Source organism: Coptis chinensis, chromosome 2, assembly GCF_015680905.1.
Source record: "Coptis chinensis isolate HL-2020 chromosome 2, ASM1568090v1, whole genome shotgun sequence".
Taxonomy (NCBI): Eukaryota; Viridiplantae; Streptophyta; class Magnoliopsida; order Ranunculales; family Ranunculaceae; genus Coptis; species Coptis chinensis.
The window spans coordinates 46410405-46430082 of NC_141457.1; the positions used below are offsets into that span (position 1 = coordinate 46410405).

The 19678-nt window shown below is 37.4% G+C and overlaps 2 protein-coding genes, 3 long non-coding RNA genes and 1 pseudogene across 5 annotated transcripts; all 6 read right to left on the bottom strand.

Moving 5' to 3' along the window:
- Positions 1-329: 329 nt before the first annotated feature.
- LOC147516258 (chlorophyll a-b binding protein, chloroplastic-like) lies at positions 330-1470 on the bottom strand (annotated as a pseudogene).
- A 5235-nt stretch (positions 1471-6705) lies between these two features.
- On the bottom strand, positions 6706-7658 carry LOC147516259 (uncharacterized). The gene is made up of 2 exons (XR_015213627.1): positions 7527-7658; positions 6706-7226 (listed from the first exon to the last, which is right to left on the bottom strand). It is a non-coding gene; the product is annotated as an uncharacterized LOC147516259 (long non-coding RNA).
- Positions 7659-10594: 2936 nt separating this feature from the next.
- On the bottom strand, positions 10595-11224 carry LOC147516260 (uncharacterized). Its single transcript, XR_015213628.1, has 3 exons — positions 11071-11224; positions 10874-10990; positions 10595-10739 (listed from the first exon to the last, which is right to left on the bottom strand). It is a non-coding gene; the product is annotated as an uncharacterized LOC147516260 (long non-coding RNA).
- A 96-nt stretch (positions 11225-11320) lies between these two features.
- LOC147516261 (replication protein A 70 kDa DNA-binding subunit D-like) lies at positions 11321-13253 on the bottom strand. The gene is made up of 8 exons (XM_086593198.1): positions 13090-13253; positions 12738-13023; positions 12531-12615; positions 12335-12453; positions 12147-12231; positions 11773-11902; positions 11551-11696; positions 11321-11447 (listed from the first exon to the last, which is right to left on the bottom strand). Exons 1-8 carry the CDS (start codon positions 13240-13242, stop codon positions 11321-11323), a joined length of 1131 nt encoding a protein of 376 aa, XP_086449324.1. The 5' UTR covers positions 13243-13253.
- A 1202-nt stretch (positions 13254-14455) lies between these two features.
- On the bottom strand, positions 14456-15553 carry LOC147516262 (uncharacterized). Its single transcript, XR_015213629.1, has 3 exons — positions 15459-15553; positions 15187-15382; positions 14456-14739 (listed from the first exon to the last, which is right to left on the bottom strand). It is a non-coding gene; the product is annotated as an uncharacterized LOC147516262 (long non-coding RNA).
- Positions 15554-17775: 2222 nt separating this feature from the next.
- Positions 17776-18981, bottom strand: LOC147516263 (uncharacterized). Its single transcript, XM_086593199.1, has one exon. It carries the CDS (start codon positions 18979-18981, stop codon positions 17776-17778), a length of 1206 nt encoding a protein of 401 aa, XP_086449325.1.
- Between the last annotated feature and the right edge of the window lie 697 nt (positions 18982-19678).

The window sequence follows — 19678 nt, forward strand, 5'->3', positions numbered from 1 at the left end:
ACCAAGTGAAAGATAGATCCTTTGTTAATACTAACATATATGTATTTAACGTAACATGTTCATGTTCCATTCCATGTTGTACATATGGATATGAGGTGCAATGAGAAAATAAGTTCCAATAGCCAAACAATTGGGCATCATCAAAAGATTCTACACAAAAATATATATGAATGAAACAACTTAAGGTGATGCATAGCCCTTTCACGTAACTCCCGCGGATGGATTGCATGTGCAAGCCAACCCACGAAGAGTATTATTGTTTTTAAAAAATAAATAAATCTTAGGATAAGGCAAGATTTCTACAACACTAAGAGAAGGCACACAACATGTAACAAATAAATATCCATACATAAGAATTTACATCATACATAAGAATCCAAATGCCCTGGCTCAAATTTATAGGTCAGAATGTCAGATCACTTGCCGGGGACAAAGTTTGTGGCATATGCCCAAGCATTATTGTTAACTGGGTCAGCCAAGTTCTCCAAAGGTCCCTTCCCAGTTACAATTGCTTGAACAAAACATTCAAACACAGAGAACATAGCTAATCTCCCGTTCTTAAGCTCCTTTACCTTCAATTCAAAGAAAAGCCTCGGGATCATCACCAATCCTAGAGGGTCGAACCGCCACCGTGGTACAATGGGTCGACTACCTCACCTAGTGGTCCACCAAAGAATGCGGTAGCCCTCAACGGCACCCATCAATATAACTTGTGTAGCCGGATGGCTAGAATACTTTGAGCATGAACCAAACCTGGGGTTACCCAAGTAGTCCAATCCACCTTCACTGAAAATTTGTGCACCAGCCTTGAACCAGACTACTTCACCGAACTTGACCCCATTGCATGAAAGAAGTTCAGGGAAGACGATCCCAAGGGCACCAAGCATTGGCCATCTTGAGTGAATGACCTCAAGTTCACGGTTCTTGGAGAATGTCTCGGGGTCCGCAGAGAGGCCAGCGGTGTCCCAACCATAGTCACCGGGGAATTCACCGGTTAGATAAGATGGCGGCTCACCAGAAAATGGTCCCAAGTACCTAACTCTATCGGGACCATACCATTGGGTTGGCTTGCCCACTGTCTTTCTCATGGTGACCCTTCCTTCACCTAGAAGCTAAGATTTTGATGGAGCAAGCTTTACTGCCTTTCCAGCTAGAAAGGGAGAAGTTAGAGCCATCGATGAAGCAGCCATGGTATTGGAGGAAGTGAAAACTGCGGAGAAAGAAAAATATGTATGCTTGTTACTCAAGTTGTGTTTCTAGCTGTTGTCAAGTGTTTTGCATTTATAGGAGTTGGCAGTACAAGAAATTTTTACCAAAAATCTGAATATCTTTTCTCATTGGTTGAAAGGGATTTATGTTTCTTCTTATTTGTATGTATACCCATATCCATATCCATATCATAATGCTCTAAAACAAATGTCAAGAACACTACTGAAAGGAAACAAACCCGTTTAAAACGTTATTGAGAGGGGAAATCACAACATAATGGAAAACATGGGAAGTAAAGGCCGACAAATAAGACAAATTTAAAGATCTAACTGGTAAAGGTACAGATAACCTAGAAAACAATAGCATACCTGGTCATCCATTGGAGTTCTATTGTTAATCTATTTCTGGTGAAGTCGAGTCACCTTTGCTAGCTTTATCTTGCCTTCTTCTCGGACCATCACCATTCGTAACTACTTAGAAAATTAGCATGTATTAATTTTGTTAGCTAGATTCAATAACTGTTTATCGTTAGTGATGTGAAATAAGGTATCACTGTCATTATATGAAAAATGATGATAAAGGTATGCTTAATAGATAAATTCAAAGAAGCACCAACTAATAAAATTTCATGTGTCACAAGCAAAATACCTCGTCAAACGACAGGAACAAAATTGCAGACTTCATATTGAAAAGAAGTATGGAAAAACAATACAACAAAATGTTCTATTTAATATCAATTCAACACCTGTGTTTAGGAATTATATGTAGGGAATTCCTTTGCATGGTGAATCAGTTCCTTCTATATAAAAGCAATTCTTAAAAGGGCTGATTCTCATTAGGTTTTTTTTTTGTAGTATATTGGAAAGCGATCACTATTGATACTTAAGCTTTAAGTTCTTCGAAACAACATCAATTGTATAAGCGTGCAACAATGCTCAAACATCTTAATAAGTCCCAAGTTTATCAATATATCAAATAAAAAATATGAAGGATGACTAATCTGAGATAAATTTTTTGGGTCACTGAAAAATTCTCCTCGACCGCAACCAACTTCATTCTAAACCGAAAAGAACATTCAATGGGAAAAAGAGCCTTTACACGAGTCTATGATCACCACCAAGAATTCTCTGCCGCTTAAGAAAGTATGCCTCGTCATATGGAAGCACCAATTTCTTTGTGTTTAACTATTGTTGGGAGTCACGACTTAACAATCAACTCTTTAGAAGTGCCAATCTTGAGGTCCTTTGTCAAACACACCTGCTGATAAATGTTTTCCAGTTAATCAAATGTCAACCAACTTCATTACAAAACTGAAAGAACATTCAATGAGGAAAAGAGCCTTACACAGAGTTTATGATCACCACCAAGAATTCTGATGCTTAAGAAAGTATGACTCGTCATATGGAAGCACCAATTTCTTTGTGCTTAACTATTGCTGGGAGTCACGACTTAACAATCAACTCTTTAAAAGTGTCAATCTTGAGGTCCTTTGTCAAGCACACTGGCGGGAGGAGGAGGGGACGTGGAGATCAATTTAAGTGACATCCATAGCGGTTGAAAACGCTGCGGGTACTTTCCTCAAACCCGATCTGGATCGTTGCAGGTGACAAATAGCACTTGACGCCAGATCCGTTCTAAGCTGAAAGTTAATTAGAAATGGGTTGAAATCTACAATGTGTAAGGTTCCGCCCGAAGATAAGCCGGGCAGTTCTACAACGAACCAAAGAGCCACCATATGACCAAACTGGTACAAAAGCTTCGAAGTACTTAGAGAGCAACTTCGTGACGCCCATATCGATCATTTTAAACTCACTTAGATTCTATCATTATCTAAACCCTCCCAAGACTCATCCATCAAGTTCAGCCATCAAGCAGCATGGCAGCCACCGTACCTTTTGCAACAATGTGTTCCATAGTCGTTCTTTCTGTGAGTTTTTTCTTAAATACCTCCTCTCTATCATTTTTTTTACCGGCATTGTTTTGTTTATTTTGTAAAATCAGCTGGTTTAGGGGGTTCCAACATCAAGTTGAAAAGACCCATGTCAGCTGCATCTACAATAACTACTTCAAAAGGACCATAGTAGTCGATCCATTTCTGCAGAAGGTAAACTTCTCACAAGATCAGGGCCAGGACCACATATTAGAAAATTAACAAATGCATATGCTTACCTCAAAATTCTGAAAAGCTTGAGTTGTACAGCCTGTACTCTCTTGGAAGCAATAGATGCCACTGTTTTGGCAAAGTTGTTAGCCTCCATTCACTGTAATTTCACTTAGGAGGTGCAGCTACTTTAATTGTCATGCGGCTTGGTGCAAGTGCAATGATCTCCCTGCTCTTACAGTCTGTAATGGCAAGGAACATAGTAGATCCACCACTAAGAACAAAGTTCGTTCCCATACAAATCTATTCTGATATCAATATCACTCTTCATGATTGAGTTGTAGGTGCTCTTGTGAAATTCAGCATCTGCTATCAGCCAGTGTTCTTGACTTGTGAAGAACACGAAAGCACTACAACGGCAGACTTTGGCAGTATGCTCATATTTTTCTTAATAGTAGTCTGTGTGGACCTTATTATGTACTCATAAAGAGAAAAGAAGCGAACCTAACCTTCATTGATGGTCTTAGGTATGTGTTTGCCTATGGGGACGACTGCCATCAGCCAGCGTTCTTAAACAACCTTAATTTCAGGAAGCAAGTCCACTAAGGACCGCACTGTGGTTGATTTTCCAGTCCCTCGATCACCCATGATCATGACTCCTCCAATTTTTGTATCAATCACATTAAGTAGAAAACACAGTTTCATTTCATCTTGCCCGACTATTGCAGCAAAAGGATACACTTTTTTGGCGACTCCTCTTAATGTTGACTTGGCATATGCGGGAGGTGCTGCAGTGATAACTGATTCATCTGCAGCTATTGAAGGTGTGTGGGTTCCATAACCTTTATAGTCTTATGGTTTAGCCTTCAATGACAGACGCCTATATATATCCCCAGTTTGGAGTACTTTGCTGAAGGAGCGAACCCCTGTGAGCTTGAAGTCACAATTGGAAGGTGTGCATTAGATCCACGAAGTTGCTTGAATGATCTTTCACGTTCTGACCATATAGTCTGGCAGCTGGCATGGAGAGCAGAAATGCATGAGCTGCGTGGCCAGTGGTTGTTATGAGTTCACAACAAAACATGATATCACCATGAATTCTCGATCTCGTAAAAGCGGTGAAGAGCAACTTGTAAGTCCAGAAGAAGGTTGCAGTTCTAAAACCAAAGATACTCGAAGCACTTCATACACATCAGGGAACCGGTGTGCCCGAAGGAATGCACTAAGAAGAGAATTGCATGTGGGAACATTAGGACACAGCCTTGCGTCAAGCATATCCTGAATAAATAGGAACAGGGTAAATACCAAAAGAAGGTAGAAACAGGCAAATGAACACATACACTCGCTTGCATTTATAGCCGACGCTTATCACCATGAACACAAAAAAGGGTGTGTGCATATAAACTGTCATTATTAGTTGCAAAGGTAATGGAAATATCATAGCGAATTGGGAATTAAGCATAATTTGCTCAAGTTATTTTTTCAAACACATATATAAACTTAATACGTAGCAGCATTAGAGGACTGAAACACTTTTTTAACTCAACTTAATACTAAGCATAGCCATAAATGACTTTGATACAAACCATGGCTTCGAGAAAGTAACTATCGAGGCTTTAGGGAAACTTAAAAGAACAAACAGTAAAGAAAAACACTTAAAAGTAAAAGCTTCAAGCTTCAGACCCCGTCTCAATTTCCATGGAGGGTTCATAATCTGAGTCGACATTATTGTTGGCCTCATCGGCTTCATCATCGCTGATAATTATAACCTCTGGATTGGCAAGCGGGTGCTGTAAATTTTGAATTTGATGTTGCAAGATCAAGTTCCGGTTGCGTACTTGTGCTATTTGGTTACGGAGATGATTAACTTGGTTGCGAAGAGTTTCGGCTTGCATCCGTGTTTCACGCAGTTCACGGAAGTTGTAGTCAATGATTTCGACTTCGAACGTATTCTTAAGGTAGTTAACGGCCAGCCTTGCCGCCACTTGTTCAGAATCATCCCTGTATGGTGTGGGCAATCCAAGAAACCTCATTCTTGTAGGTTGCAGTTCAACCCATGCCTCATACCTCCTGTTGACGAAATTCGATCCATACAATGGTAATTGCATACCTAGGATTCGGGATGCTTCATCGAGTAAGTTCTTGAATGAAATTGGAATGTTGTTATAAGCCATAGCCTGTAATGGAATAACCAAAAAAAGAAAATGAATTAGTTAGGAAATATCCAAAATAATAGTGGAGAGCCACAATAAGAAAGTATAACATGCCTAGCTTCTTTGTCTAGTTGGAGAGAATGAATAAGCAAGGAGACTATAATAGTTGAGGAAATGGAATCAAATCGTGGGGATTTATAGAAAACAAACCAACCCAAAGTAGAAATAAGCTGGAGAGGCAGACGCATATTTTGTTTCGGGCATTAATGGGGTTCGTCGTTATGATTGGCGAGGAGCTATGGATAGTGGGTAATCATTTTTGGTTCAAACGGTCTCCGTTTTTTTTTTTGAATTTATATATTGGTGTCTTTCCATTCCCTTTGCTTGAACTTAAGTGAATAGAGTGGGAGACGAAACATTTGAGAGGCTGGCGAAGGATTAAGTTGGGCTAACCTGACGGGATTATTGAAAGCCCATAATTTGTACCGACGTTTTGGACGCGCAAGAATTTAATCTAATTGCTTTGAAGCAGTTATGCGAATCTAATAATGTGTAAGAATGTGTTTTCGACCCTTGCTTATTGGTTTATAATCTCTTTATTTAAAAGCTGTCTATATTTTTACAGTTATTAAGTCTGATGGTTTTCTATAAGTCAATGGGATATAGAGAAATGAAATTGTTTGTGTCAAAATAAAGAGCAGCTGTAGCTAACAGAGTTCAAATATAGAATAACTTAAGTGAAAATGGTTATGACACAAAATTTTTAATTTGCTGAAGCATTAGAGGTGGGTGTACTATACTAATAGAGATGATAGAGCAGAGTGTTGATTAGAGCATAGCAAGAGGGTGACGCTATTTTGATGTTGCCTCTTAGGATTCATAGTAATGTATAAATCAATATTGCCTAATGGCATGGATGAATATCCAAATAGTTTGGACTTAGATATGGAAGAATCTCCAAATAGGAACTTAGGATATGCTAGCTTAATATAGTACTGACACATGTGAGTAGCTATTAAAAAGGTGCTTAGTGTTAGAGTATTCTTGACGCAGCCCACCCCATTTGTATTGCACAGCAATAAATTGTCAGGCTATTGAAGTCTCCCATGAGGTTAGTTTTTGCACATATTATTGTGTGCATACATCATATATTAGGGTCACCTTTAGAAGTGGAAGCAAATTTGATTGAGAGGATCATATTTGATGCATCCTTTTGAATTCATCACAATGTTTAAATAAGTAATTTCTATTAAATAAATAAATTTGATTGATTGGATAAAGTGTGAGTACAATTGGAACACTTCTAAAGAAGACAATACCGTACGCCTGATGAAAACTTGAGCAGAGTCAAGTACTTAGTTTTTATTAGACTGAGTTGGCCATAATAGTTACTCGGCTTCCATTGTCCGAGATAACTTACATGAATTCAAAAGGGAAGAAATGGCACACTATGTTGGGAAGGTTAGTCCTGCTTATTCCCATCCAGCATTGCAGAAAATCTCATATTGATTCGGTATGGGCCAGCATCATGAAATCGTTCATCGTCGGTTCCATCAAATTTTTCCTAATTGTTTTGTTGAAAAAGAGTAAGTAGTATTGATGTATTTGTCCCTCTTACGATTGTCTAGAGCAACAAAAACTGGAACTGTTGTCTCCAGGATCTTCTTCAGCATATCATTTCTGATAATAGGTTTGTAAACATCAGGATTGTTTCGACCTTCAGCCCAATTGACGTAACCTATTGGTTAGCTTGTAAGAATTACCTGCAAATTAAATCAAAATATCAAATCAGAAAGACATTAAGCTAAGTATGTGTGTAGCCAAAAAATTGGAGGGTGAAAAGCAATTGTTATTTTGTCAATTCAAGTACGTATTTAAGTTCCTTGATGTTTAACAATTTTATTGAATGTCTAGCATTGGCATATCCGGATTAAGAACATATATAAAATATGAAAAGGCAAACATATATATTGTTAATTCAATAAAATTATCGATTAGTTTGTTTCCTTTGCTTGCGTTATTGAATATATATAAAATATCTATTGACACATCATTAGACTAACCTCTTGCTACAGGGTGCAGCTCGTTAAAAGACAGCCGTCACTAAAGTTTGGATTTGCTATATGCATGGGTGCACACTTGAGGTTGCGTTCCAATTCTTCCCGCTTGAATCTTTAGAGGAAGTGAGAAACGACCTATTATTTGTATAACCCAAAGAAAAACATTGTTAAATCAGTGGCTGATAAAAACAATTTATATACATTACAATTAATAAAAACGGTCTTACAAGCCAGCCTATAACAAAGATTGGGCAAGTAGCTCAACTGCTGATTGAGAGCAGTTTAAGTAGATAGATCCTCGACAATGATTGGAATATCATAAATTGTGCCTACTTGAGATATCAGGCATTGTTTCAGCTGCATCGAAACGAATAGATGCAATAGCAGGTTTGACGGCCTTGTTCGCCATCAACTTTACAAATTAGCGCGGGCTTGCAACATATTAAGTCTTTAGTCTTTGAGGCATTGCGGTTTTGATACGCATGTAAGAAGCAATAGAAACTGCATGGAGTAAATACATATGCATTAAGAGCTGCAACTTATATAGGAGATGATAAAGAATTTAACAGAGTACGGAATCAGTCTTTCAAAGTCATTTCTGTTGCAGAGATAAAGTGTAGGTATGCTGCTTCTAAATGTTACTGGACTTTCCCTTGACACTTGGGGAAAGTTGCAGGTATAAAATTGATAGTTAAAGCTGCCGGCTAATGTGAACAATGTACTGGGGTTACTCAGTTGGTGTGCTTGTCTTTTTCACCATTGTCTGGTCTTTATTGTTAGGCTTGGCTTATTCAACTTGGGCGAGCACATTGTCACTTTGTAGTGCCAAAAATGGATGTCTTTAGAGGCAATGTACTTTTATTTGCCCCTTAACAAACCACTGTTGCAACGGCCAAAATGTTGTTGTTCTCATGCAAAACCTAAAAATAGCCGAGCTTAAACATCCTAAAGCTTTATGACTGACTTGAGATCAAATGATATTCCTAATGGAAAGTAAATGACCTATACAGGTTGAATCCAAACCTAAGACGACATGTATAACTGACAATTTTTTTAAGAGGAAGTCCTTGAAAACGCTTAAAAGGTGCTTACTCCAACACTTGCAAAACATATATACCGAACCGTCATAGTGTCGACGTAAATGCAAAGCTAAAAGGAAATCACCTTATGTTCGATGGAGTCACCATGATGTGGAAATAACCCTGAGACGCAGCTGATCGATCCACCACCCTTAGTCGTGTCTTGTCTGCTTGTACGTAGAATGGTTTAAGATAGGGGCATGGCTTGATTGCACTGGTGTTATGGTCCTTCTTCACTAAACTATTTTGCCCACGCCCGACCCACCCCTCTTCCCCTTGCTCACCTACCTCCACCTATCCCACCGTCATTACCGTGCAATTGTTGGTACATATTTACTTGACGTGGCCGCTGCGGATTGAATCGTTGATGCTGCTACCACACATTGGGTTGCTGTTGTTGCTGCTAGTGGATGTCATGCACCTCTCGGTATTTGAAATTGCTAACAACAAACTATTTGAAATTTGTCACATGAACAGGTCAAAGAATATATCACTAAATATAAACTAAAAACTAATAACTGCGGCACACGGAAGAAACATAATGTATAGTTATAATTAAATAAAGGGACCCAAATTGGTTAACTTAAGAGCATGAGTGTGCAAAATTATACCTTGCACATGCCGTCAAATCCCTACCACCAAGGGGAAATCAGCATACAATGAGCGCATGACGCTGCATAGGTTTCGATTTGACATCATCCCTAATAATATTATGATTAAGTGGTTGGCTAAATCAATTTAAGCAAAAGTATTAAACTAATCAAAAATAATCCCGAAATTTTCTTGATCACCGAAAGCCGGTCTGTAAGGTGTGCACTTCTTGTTGTCGATTCTAATCATCCTAACCACTACCTATATATACTTTCCATCAACTTCCAATGTGAAACAGTACAACCTTGTCAGCAACATAAGGGTATTCAAAGCTTCATCTTAGAACAAAAGAAAAAAAAAAGTTTTACAGAGAGCAAAACCATATGAACTGCAGAAAAGGAAAATAGAAAACTGGAATAGGGAACCATCTTAAAACGGAGGCAAACCATAAGAACTGCAGTATGCAACATGACCTAAATTGTAGTATCAGTCGAGACAGACAACGATGGCTATTAGACAATGAACAAATTAATTGACGACAATCAATATCAGACTAATAATTTTAAATATTTGTTAAGTGTTGTGCTATAAGAAACAACCATTCTTGAGAATGTTAGACTCAGTTTGTCAACCTTTTTTAAATTATGAAAAAGAAATATGACGTTAATGCATATATACTACTCCTTGTAATCCATTCTCAACACCACATGTATGAACAAATTTCTTACCTTTAACGTTTAGCGGCTCAAAGTATGCAAGTAAGCATTCTAATTTTATTTGATGGTCAAATAACAAACAGCAACAATGCATATCAAAAGAAAAAACACATCATTCCCCTTTAAAATCAGACCAAGCACTTAAAAATTCGATATATTTTGGAAAATTGAAAAGGTCACCTTTGTGACGATTTCGCTAAGATATACCTATTGCAAAAAAGAATTTAATATATAGATGAGAGAAATGGGCGCATAAGAAAAATACGTCTAGTTTGCTAGCAACTAAATCTTGTATAAATGGGAAAAAAAATTAGTATTCATGTGAAGGCGTAACACGCGAGCATTTTAATAGCAGCATGATCACATGCCTAGTAGAACCCATAAATTAAAGTGGCCTACATTAGAAAGTTGCATAAGAGATTCCATCTGTTCCACATATACCCTCATCTCCACTGTACTGGTATGGTAGTTACAATCCTTAGAATTCATACACAGATGTTTGGTGCATGCGAAAGGGAAAAGTAAGTGATAAATTGCAGCACATGGTACATGAAAAAAAAAACAAAGTGAAAAAAAAATGGAACATAACAATAAACATTGAACTGATATTAAAAATAAATCAAAGTTAGATACGGAAGCACCAAACCACTAAAAAAAAAAAAAAAAAAAAAAAAAAAAAAAAAAAAAAAAGTGAAACACAAAGGCACCAGTGAAAAAAAAACATAAAGAGGCACACTTCTCAAATAGTATCCAAATCCCTCTTGTTAAGAACACACATTAAAAGAAGTAGAGTTAAGACAATGTATTGATTCTGCAGCCATGGATGTCTCCTGCAATGTAGAAAGGGTAAAAACGTTGTCACACATGGACTTTTGATTTTATGCTTCATGTAGAATTTTTTAAACAAACAAAATAAATCAATTTTTAAATTACTACATCCAAGAGTGTTGTGTTGTACATTCACCTTGAACTATGTTTTTTTAGTTTTTTTTTATGGTTGTATCTCGGAGGTTAATGCTTTGCCTGGATCAGCTTCTTCAACAATATCAACATATGACTCCACACATGCACCTTGGTTTCCCTAAGGTTGTGTAAAATGGTTAAATGTGATTGTAGTCAAACAAATTTGTTATCCGACCAAAAAGACACGCATGAAACTACCTACTCAACCAATTGACAATCGATGACAGCTTGGTCAGGGTAAACCTTCTCAACGGTAAACGATTCAAAACCTTCCTTTGCACTGAACTCGGTAATTTGCACCTGGAAAATGTAAGATCGGCCTTCAAGTTTCCTTAGTTCAGTTTGAATCGCTTTTGGGGCCTCCGATCCCCGTAAGTTGGATAAGAATGGGTAATTTAGACAAATGGCCTTCATTTTAAAAATAGACGGGAGTCATGGGGTTTTTTAATTAGCTTGCCTTATGGATAATTTCTAATTCTTCAACCGACTTCTTCACCAAGTGTTCAGTATGTTTGTTGAAAGTGACAAAAGTGGTAATGTCTGAGAAATCATTCACAGCAAATCGAAGCTTGTACCTGTTTAGACATTAGAATGTGTATAGGCAAGAAGTAGTCATTTGTCATTTGTCATTTAAAATAATACTCTAAAAAAACAACAAAAAATATATATTTAACTCACCTTTTTTCGCTGTCCACCCTACATTTTGGATAGTGTGTCTTGGGTTCAGTCTGCGCAATCATTTTCATACAACGCTTGCAACTATTGTAGTACCAATTATTACTGTATACTTTGTCTATAATGGCACTGCAAGTATAACTTGATCCCTACAAAGAAAGAATGGAGTATATTTTGAGCAAAAGGTATATACATTCATATATGAAAGAAAAAATTAGCATATACCTTATATGATTGATCTCTTCCCATTTCCTTCAATTCACCTATGGTAACTCTCCTGTCTCTAAGCAGTGCTTCTTCAGATAGATTTTCAACAGGGCCTTCAAGCTCAACCAATATGTTTGCAGCTTCAATGCTAGTGGGCAACAATATAAAAGAATGTAAGACCCGCTATGTGTATAGGACAATATAGCCTAGGAATGGTAGTAAACAAAATACACAAACCAATTAAAGGGAGAGGAAATTGGCCCAAATGTCAATGTGGTTGATTACAACACATTCATTTGTTACATAAACTTATTTTTTATTTCCATAACCTCTTTTTTAATGCGTTATGAAAGAACGAATGCAAATATGTTAGATAAATATCATAAACTCACCCGCGCTTGTATTCAGTTACGGGGGCATGGATATCTAGGTTGACATAGATCTTTGTTCCACTAACAGATGAAAGGGTAATCTTGTCTACAACAAAAGACATTAAAAGTGCATTGGCTTAGAATAGAATTTAAAATTAATTAATTTTCAATAACAATTCAAATTGTGAACACTGTAAATGTATTATTACCTTGATAATCCCTTGCAGCCAGCGAAGTGGCTATAATGATCACATTCTGTTGTGTTAGTATGCCGTCCGAAATTGATTTGACCAAATCACCCCATAAAGTAATGGTCACTTCAGCGCGCCTAAAGGGTGAATAAACTTGATGAGGTTACAACAACGTGTTTGTCTGTTTAAATTGATATATAAAGGGTGTACTAACTTCTGATCCATGAGTACTATCTCCTTTAAAACAGAGCCAGATTTCTGTTTTGTGCTGCCGACTTTTTCCAACACACCAATCACATCTGCTTGTTTAAATAAATATAAGGTTAGATCTTTGATCATATCCAGTTAACTTTAAGCGACAGTTTAATTTAACAGGGAAGTAAAACCGAGAGGGAATATTTAAGCATAAGGTTGTGATTACCTGATAGAAGAGTTTTCTGTTTCGCTTTGTCGGACACCGTGTTATACTCAATGAAATTGAAGTTGTATCTTGCAATTTCAGCCCCCCCTTCATCAGCTAACTGTATCAATGTGTCTGGTTTGAATTTTATTACAAAGGGATGCACCACTGGGCGATAGGTCGTTGCTAACACCACGTCAAATCTCTCAATGACGTAGATGTTGCCCTCTTCCAACAAAGCTCCTTTTCCAAATTTGTCAAAATCTTTAAAATCCTTCGATTCCAATTTAGCATGTATGTGGGTTCCCTAGCAAGAAGGGGAAAAAATCAGTGGTAAATTTTGAATGATTGCAAAACAAATGCGGTTGATTACCTTAGCATCCAATAGAAGAAAGTCTCTACTGAGGACCTCATTGTTGTTATTCCAGTGGATTGACTCCCACACTCTTGTTAGACGAACTTTTATTTTCAATTTGGTTGTGCCCATACGAAGCATAGAAAGGTGTTGGAATTCTGCTGCTGCCATTGAGGTATGCCTACAAAACAACCAATATTGAATGAACGAAAGAAATTAAGCCTAAATCTTAAATGCACACTTTCAAAGAAAGAGCATCTAGATCACATAAGTAAAAAGAATATAATCATCATATAGTGCCATGGAAGAAAGTTTTGATTGCGCATAAGGCGAAGACTAATATGACTGCGAGGAAAACAATAGCATGGTATGTAACTCCGACGATTACCTAAAAATATGCAAATATTTTACTTGATCAATTGAACTATATGCTCCCAACCTCTCCAGCACAACATGTATATAAACAATAGTAAAGAAAGCCTGGGAGAAGAACGGTCTTAACCAATTAAAGAGGTTCAATGTTGTAAGGGGGTTGCATACGTTTGTGATATTTAACATATACATTAATGGGAGGCCTGGAAGTTGTATAGATTGCGGCCGTTTTAGAAGGAGGAATGACTGGAAGTTGTTTTTTTGCAACTATTACATACATTTAGGCAAAGGGAAGGGCAGCGTGGAAAACGCATCATATTAAATTTGAGTTAGTTCTGGACAAGACTTTATGACTTAAGTTTTATTTTGATAAAGGACTTAAGCTGATCTTAAGAAAGCTCAAATAGAATAATCAAAACGGCAAATCATTATCATGAACAGTGTATCAGGCCCATTATGATTGTTAGCCTCTATGTTTAACTTTTAACTTGTTTTTTTTTTATTGGCTTTTAACTTGTTTTTTTAATTAGTGAGATGTTTTAAATTTGATTTATATAATTTTTCCTTGGAATAATCACATTGATTTAATTGAGATTAAAATAATTAGGTGTGGTGATACGGGAAAATTCATACCGCCTTATTAATGCGAAAATAGTATTAGTTTTGGAAATTGTGTTTTGAGGTACACATTAGTTTCCTTTTTTCTCTTTTGGTTCAAATGTATACATTAGGCGTTGTTGTTGGTATACTAAGACGATGTGAATTTACTAACTGGACCAATATACTAATTGAATTGAAAATACGTATATAGATATTAGCAATAAATAATGACCTGCTCGCATATTGTATACTGAAACAATATGACGTTAAAAACAAAATAAAACAAAATAAGCAATAATAATATCTTTAAAAAAATAGAAAGAAAACTGAAGAGATGTAATCACACGACCACAGCACACAATAGAAATATAGGCTCTCACATGAGGAATACATCATGTCGATTGTTCTTAAATATAGGGAGAACTGGTGTTTTTGTAGATCAATATGTTTTTTCACCCGCAGTCCTTTTAAAGCATGCTGCAGTAGCATCAATTCAAGGTGGCTTCCATACATGAACCACTATTTGGTTAATTTGATATACAGTTTCCATTTGGTGGTGAACGTCCACCAGGAGCATTAATTCCATTTAAATAGCCATGAGTAGTCAAGATTGAAGGTTCATTTACGGTAACCCACTTCTTAACCCTGTCACCGAATTGTTTGAAACAAAAGTCTACAAACTCGCCAAAATAATCCCTGAAACAACATATAGAAATTCATTAATCAACAAATCATTGAATCTATACTATTGTATGGTTCCATGTGACCTAAGATCAAATTGTGTTTGACCATGTCGGAGCCAAATATGCAGATAGCCAATCCATGCAGACCTAACTTGAGCAATATTCTAGGAATCTACTTACTGAACAATCTAATTACCAATTGAATTCTCCCTCCTAGATGAAGATTCAAAATGAGAAAAACTTAACGTTTAATTTATTGCCACTATGAATGTTCCGCGATGTCATTACCACCTAACATTGAAAGTCACCTTTCACTACCGAACTTGTAAATTCAATCTCAACTAAAGGTCAAGTCAGATCGAAGGACAACAATCAAACAATCAACGAAAGACAATGGGCACTGCAAGTATGTGCACTGCTGAGCCTTATTCTATTCGTAAACAGAAAATTAATTGCTCACCTACGCATATGTATGGTCCAGGGCGAAGCATCACAAGGAAACCTAGCTCGGGACACATCTTGAGAAAAGATTCTAAGTCCGCAATACCCTCAAACATCCATTCCCCAGGTTTTGGTTCATGCAAATTCCAAAGCACATATGTTTGAATTGTGTTCAAGCCCAATGCCTTTGCTCTCAAAAGCCGGTCCTCCCAGTACTGAAAATAAAAAAAAGGGGAAATATTAAGAGAGAGGTAGAGATTATTACACTAATTAAATGCAAAATACACATACATTTAGCATCAGTCGAGCTGAAAATTATGTCAAGAGCTAAGATAAGATGAAATGAAATAATAAAATATTTAAAACGGGAAAGATACAAATGAAATTGTATAAGATGAAAATGGTTCACTTACCTCGGGAGCCAATACGAAAATAATGCAAGTCACCTCCACTTATTTGTAAAGGTTGACCGTCTTTCCAGAATAATGATATGTAAAAAAGATATCTATGTGTATCCTTTCAATAAAATATTTAAAAAAATAGTGACATTAACGCATTAGTCGGCCATTTTTTCTTTTTAATATTAATATCTGCCAAATTTCTTTCGGAGATTCTAATATGTTATTATCACAACTTGTTTCATTAGGACTATTTTTTATATCTGGAGTTAAAAATATGTTTTTCTTGTATTTTGTTATTTTTTCTAGTTGATTTCTGATTGTACTTGTCCTATCCGTCAAATCCTTTACAATAACTTCTTGTATTGTTATCAAATGTATAAGGTACCCACGACCCATGTACCATCAGCTCAGCTGGGAAAGCTGATCAGAATGCAATGTCACTTTAGAGTCCTAAACAGAGCCTGGTTTGACTCCAAGTTCAGCTGACTGCAAAATTAAAGTTGAAACAAAAAAATATACTGGCAGAAGAGCAGTAACATAGAACTGCGAGTACTGGTCGGTGGAACTGATTAAATGCATATAAAATTGGTTTGTTTATGACCATAAGATGAAAAACCTATGACAACCACAATCAGAACTTGGTTATTTATATAAAAAATCAAATAACTTTTCCTTGTCCCTTGGTAAGCTCTCATTATAGCAAGGGAGACACGGTATTCATTGGAAGAACTGAAAATCCGAATTTGGGCCTAAGACTGGATGATCAGGTCTCTACTCTGTAGGAGTCTACTTACATTTTCAATGCAATGAAGACTAAGTGTTAAGAGTAATTGCCTCACACTTCTCCGCTTTGGGACTCAAATGCGAGGTAAATGGCTTTTCGGATCCCCACACACTCGTTATCATCATGCTCCATTTCATCTTTGAATATATATACCCACCGAGTCTCATCATCTAATAATAAGCTGAATAACTGATTGCTGTTCCAGTTACAGATGTAGTGGGCTATTATGCCGACTATAACAATGATCATATGAACGGCAGAAAAGATTAATTCTTAGCGTAGTCGGAGCGAGCCCCATAAAACGCTCTGAGCCACATGTGCAAGTTTTCAGGAGGATTGAATGTTGTCGTCCTTTGCAACCCACCCCACGGGTTAGGATAGGGAGGCCTCTTAGAGTCGAGGCAAGGTATACAGGATGAGTCACACCCTTAAAAAGAAAGAAAGAAAAGTCAAGAATGGCGTAAGGGCCGACCCTAACCTGGCCTTTGCTAATCAAATGCCTAAAGTCCTAGGGGGCAAAGGAAGTGACAACCTTCCCTTTTCTGCTAGGAGAGGAAGATTGATTAAACTTCCTTGCGAGTTGAGGTACCTCCACTCCTCTTCTACTGTAATTCAGGACCTGGTAGCAGGTGAAGGCTTCAACAAAATTAGGAATTGGCATAGGCTTCAACATATATTGGAAGCAATAAGGGTAGTAGTAGGCTCCCGACCCTGACACAAGTGTATCCCAGACTCAACAATAAGGGAAGTGAGCTCTCTGCACTCATACCATTGCAACCAACAGTGTACAACGCAAACAGTAGAATTTAAGGTAGTTATAATTACCTCCTCTTCCTCGGCGCTGGTGAAAAACTTGTTGCCTCCAAAGTTAAGTAAACTGCATCCAGTTAAAGAAATGATCACAAACTGTAACAACATATTATCCACTCTACAGTTTTATATAATAACTTCCCAATAAACGTAAACACGTCAAACATAGTCTTGATGTTCAGGAAAACCTTATTCGTGTTGTTAATATGGCTGCAGGAGCACATGCAGTACAATATCAATTCTTTTGGTTACACATCTGAATGGATATGCATTGGCATAAATTCAGAAATCCAAACATTTTCTCAACATAAATGAACTTAATGGAACAACATAAAAATTATTTTTTATCTTGGAAAAAAGCTATATAAATTGATTGCTATAACAAAAATTAGTGCAATTGACTTGTCAAATTGCACACCAAATGATTACACATCATTAAACCTCGTTCGGTGGATTAACTGGTGCACAACGCAAGGAAATTGCATAGGCAATTGTAGTTCTATATTGTATACATAAGAGACACAATCAACGTATGAAGTAAGGAAGATTAAAATGACATACAGATATCTAAAGCAATAATTAGGCAGCCAAGAACAGAAGACACCAATGGCTACTATGCACTGCAAGAACGGAGGATGTCGTTGTAGACAACATTTTTAGTGTAAGTTCCAGAGAGACCCCTCAATGTTCCCTTCTTAACTAAAACTCTAGTCGAAGATTGTGACACTCCTCTTGATAAAGCAACATAGAGTTGGCCGTGGGAGAAAATATGCTCGGGTAAATATACTCCAACATTTGGTATTGTTTGACCTTGTGATTTGTTGATTGTAAGAGCGAAGCTTAGCTTTATAGGAAATTGTTTCCTAGTCAGCTCGAAAGGTAACCTTGCATCTTGAGAAGGGTGCAACGGAATGCGGGGCAAGAAAACTCTAGCACCAGCTGAATTTCCAGTAATGATTTCTGCATCAATTACATGTGTGTCGAACCCTCTACATATTAGTCGTGTTCCATTACATAGGCCATTCTTAGGATCTAAATTTCTCGTTAGAATAACTGGAGCTCCTAGCTTAAGTTTCAACTCGTGAGGACGCAGACCACTGGGACAAATAGAATTTAAGTACTCTTGCGGGTACAAACCACGTGAATCATTCGCCACCGAATCAAAAGAGTAATACGACACTTCGTCACTTGGAAACTGATAAATTATTTCATCATTCAATAATTCAACAGTTTCATTCCTAGGAGTTATTATTGCCCTCTGAATCATGTAGTCAGTGTCACCGGCATTTTCATGTAATCTTGGAAAGATCTCATTTATAAGATTCACACGTGAATGCTCATTTTCCCACGGCACGACAATATCTCTAGGAAGTTCATTCATGTCCCCATCAATAAATGGTTTAGTCCCATCGCCTATGCTCATAAGAAACTTCGCAAAAGCAAGATCATTTTTCGCTCGCATGTTTTCCTTAAGACGTATCACATGCACTTTCTCCCAAAGTGGTGAGTTTGTAATACATGCATCAATAGTTTGTGCTCTTGTACCACGTGAAACAATAGGGAGTACTTGACGGAAATCTCCACCCATAACAAAAACCTTCCCTCCAAAAGGCAATTCACTGCCTGTGATGTCTTTTAAAGTCCTGTCCAGTGCCTCAAACACATAACGATGTGTCATTGTAGCCTCATCCCATATAAGTATACTCGCTTGTTGTAACAAACATGCCAATTTGCTTTTTTTAGTTATTTTGCAAGTGGACGTAGATGTAATTGGTATTGGGATCTTGAACCTAGAATGGGCTGTACGACCGCCAGGCATCATTATAGCAGCAATTCCCGAAGTTGCTGTTGCAATAGCAATTTGGCCCTCGCTCCGGAGTTATGCCAGAATCGATTTATATAAGTATGTTTTGCCTATTCCGCCTGGTCCGTCAACGAAATAGACCCCACCATCTCTCCGTTGGACTGAACTGATAATCTTTTCAAAAGCCTTTTTTTTATCATTATTAAGTTTACTTATAGAAGTAATGTCTTCTGAAGCAATGGGAATAGACAGTTCCTCTCTAACCAAATTGGATATATCATCAAGGTTGACTTGTTCACCGGTTATTGAAGGCAAATCGTATCCCGAAATATTTTGACCATGCTGTTCCAATAAGAGTTGAAGTTAGCGTAACAAAGCGATGCGTGCGACACGTTGAGTTCAAACCCAACGCGGTGTAATCTTCGGCCATATAGCTATGGAATTCATTCCACAAATCACGAACTCCAGATGGATTACAATAGACCAAGATTGTAACAAATAATTTCCGTAGAGAAGAGGGCATTTGTATCCTCGATGCTTCAAGCAAACATTCGTGAACATCATTATCCCTTTCAAGCAGGCCTAATGCTTCAGCCGCCTCTTTGAATGTGGGGTTCGTAGATGCTCAAATGATGTTGGTCCTCGAACATGATTTAGCAATACCCTCAAGTAATACCTCTCACCTCAAGAGGGGATACTGCATAAAGCCTTC

What these genes read in the sequence shown, in the direction of transcription:
- LOC147516261 (XM_086593198.1), bottom strand. Translation starts at nt 13,242, where the DNA reads ATGGCAGCAGCAGAATTCCAACACCTTTCTATGCTTCGTATGGGCACA. An exon ending in GAAGAGATCAATCATATAAG is followed by an intron (nt 11,697 to 11,772) that starts GTATATGCTAAT and finishes CTTTCTTTGTAG; the next exon opens with GGATCAAGTTATACTTGCAG. An exon ending in AGGGTGGACAGCGAAAAAAG is followed by an intron (nt 11,448 to 11,550) that starts GTGAGTTAAATA and finishes ATGTCTAAACAG; the next exon opens with GTACAAGCTTCGATTTGCTG.
- LOC147516263 (XM_086593199.1), bottom strand. Translation starts at nt 18,981, where the DNA reads ATGCCTGGCGGTCGTACAGCCCATTCTAGGTTCAAGATCCCAATACCA.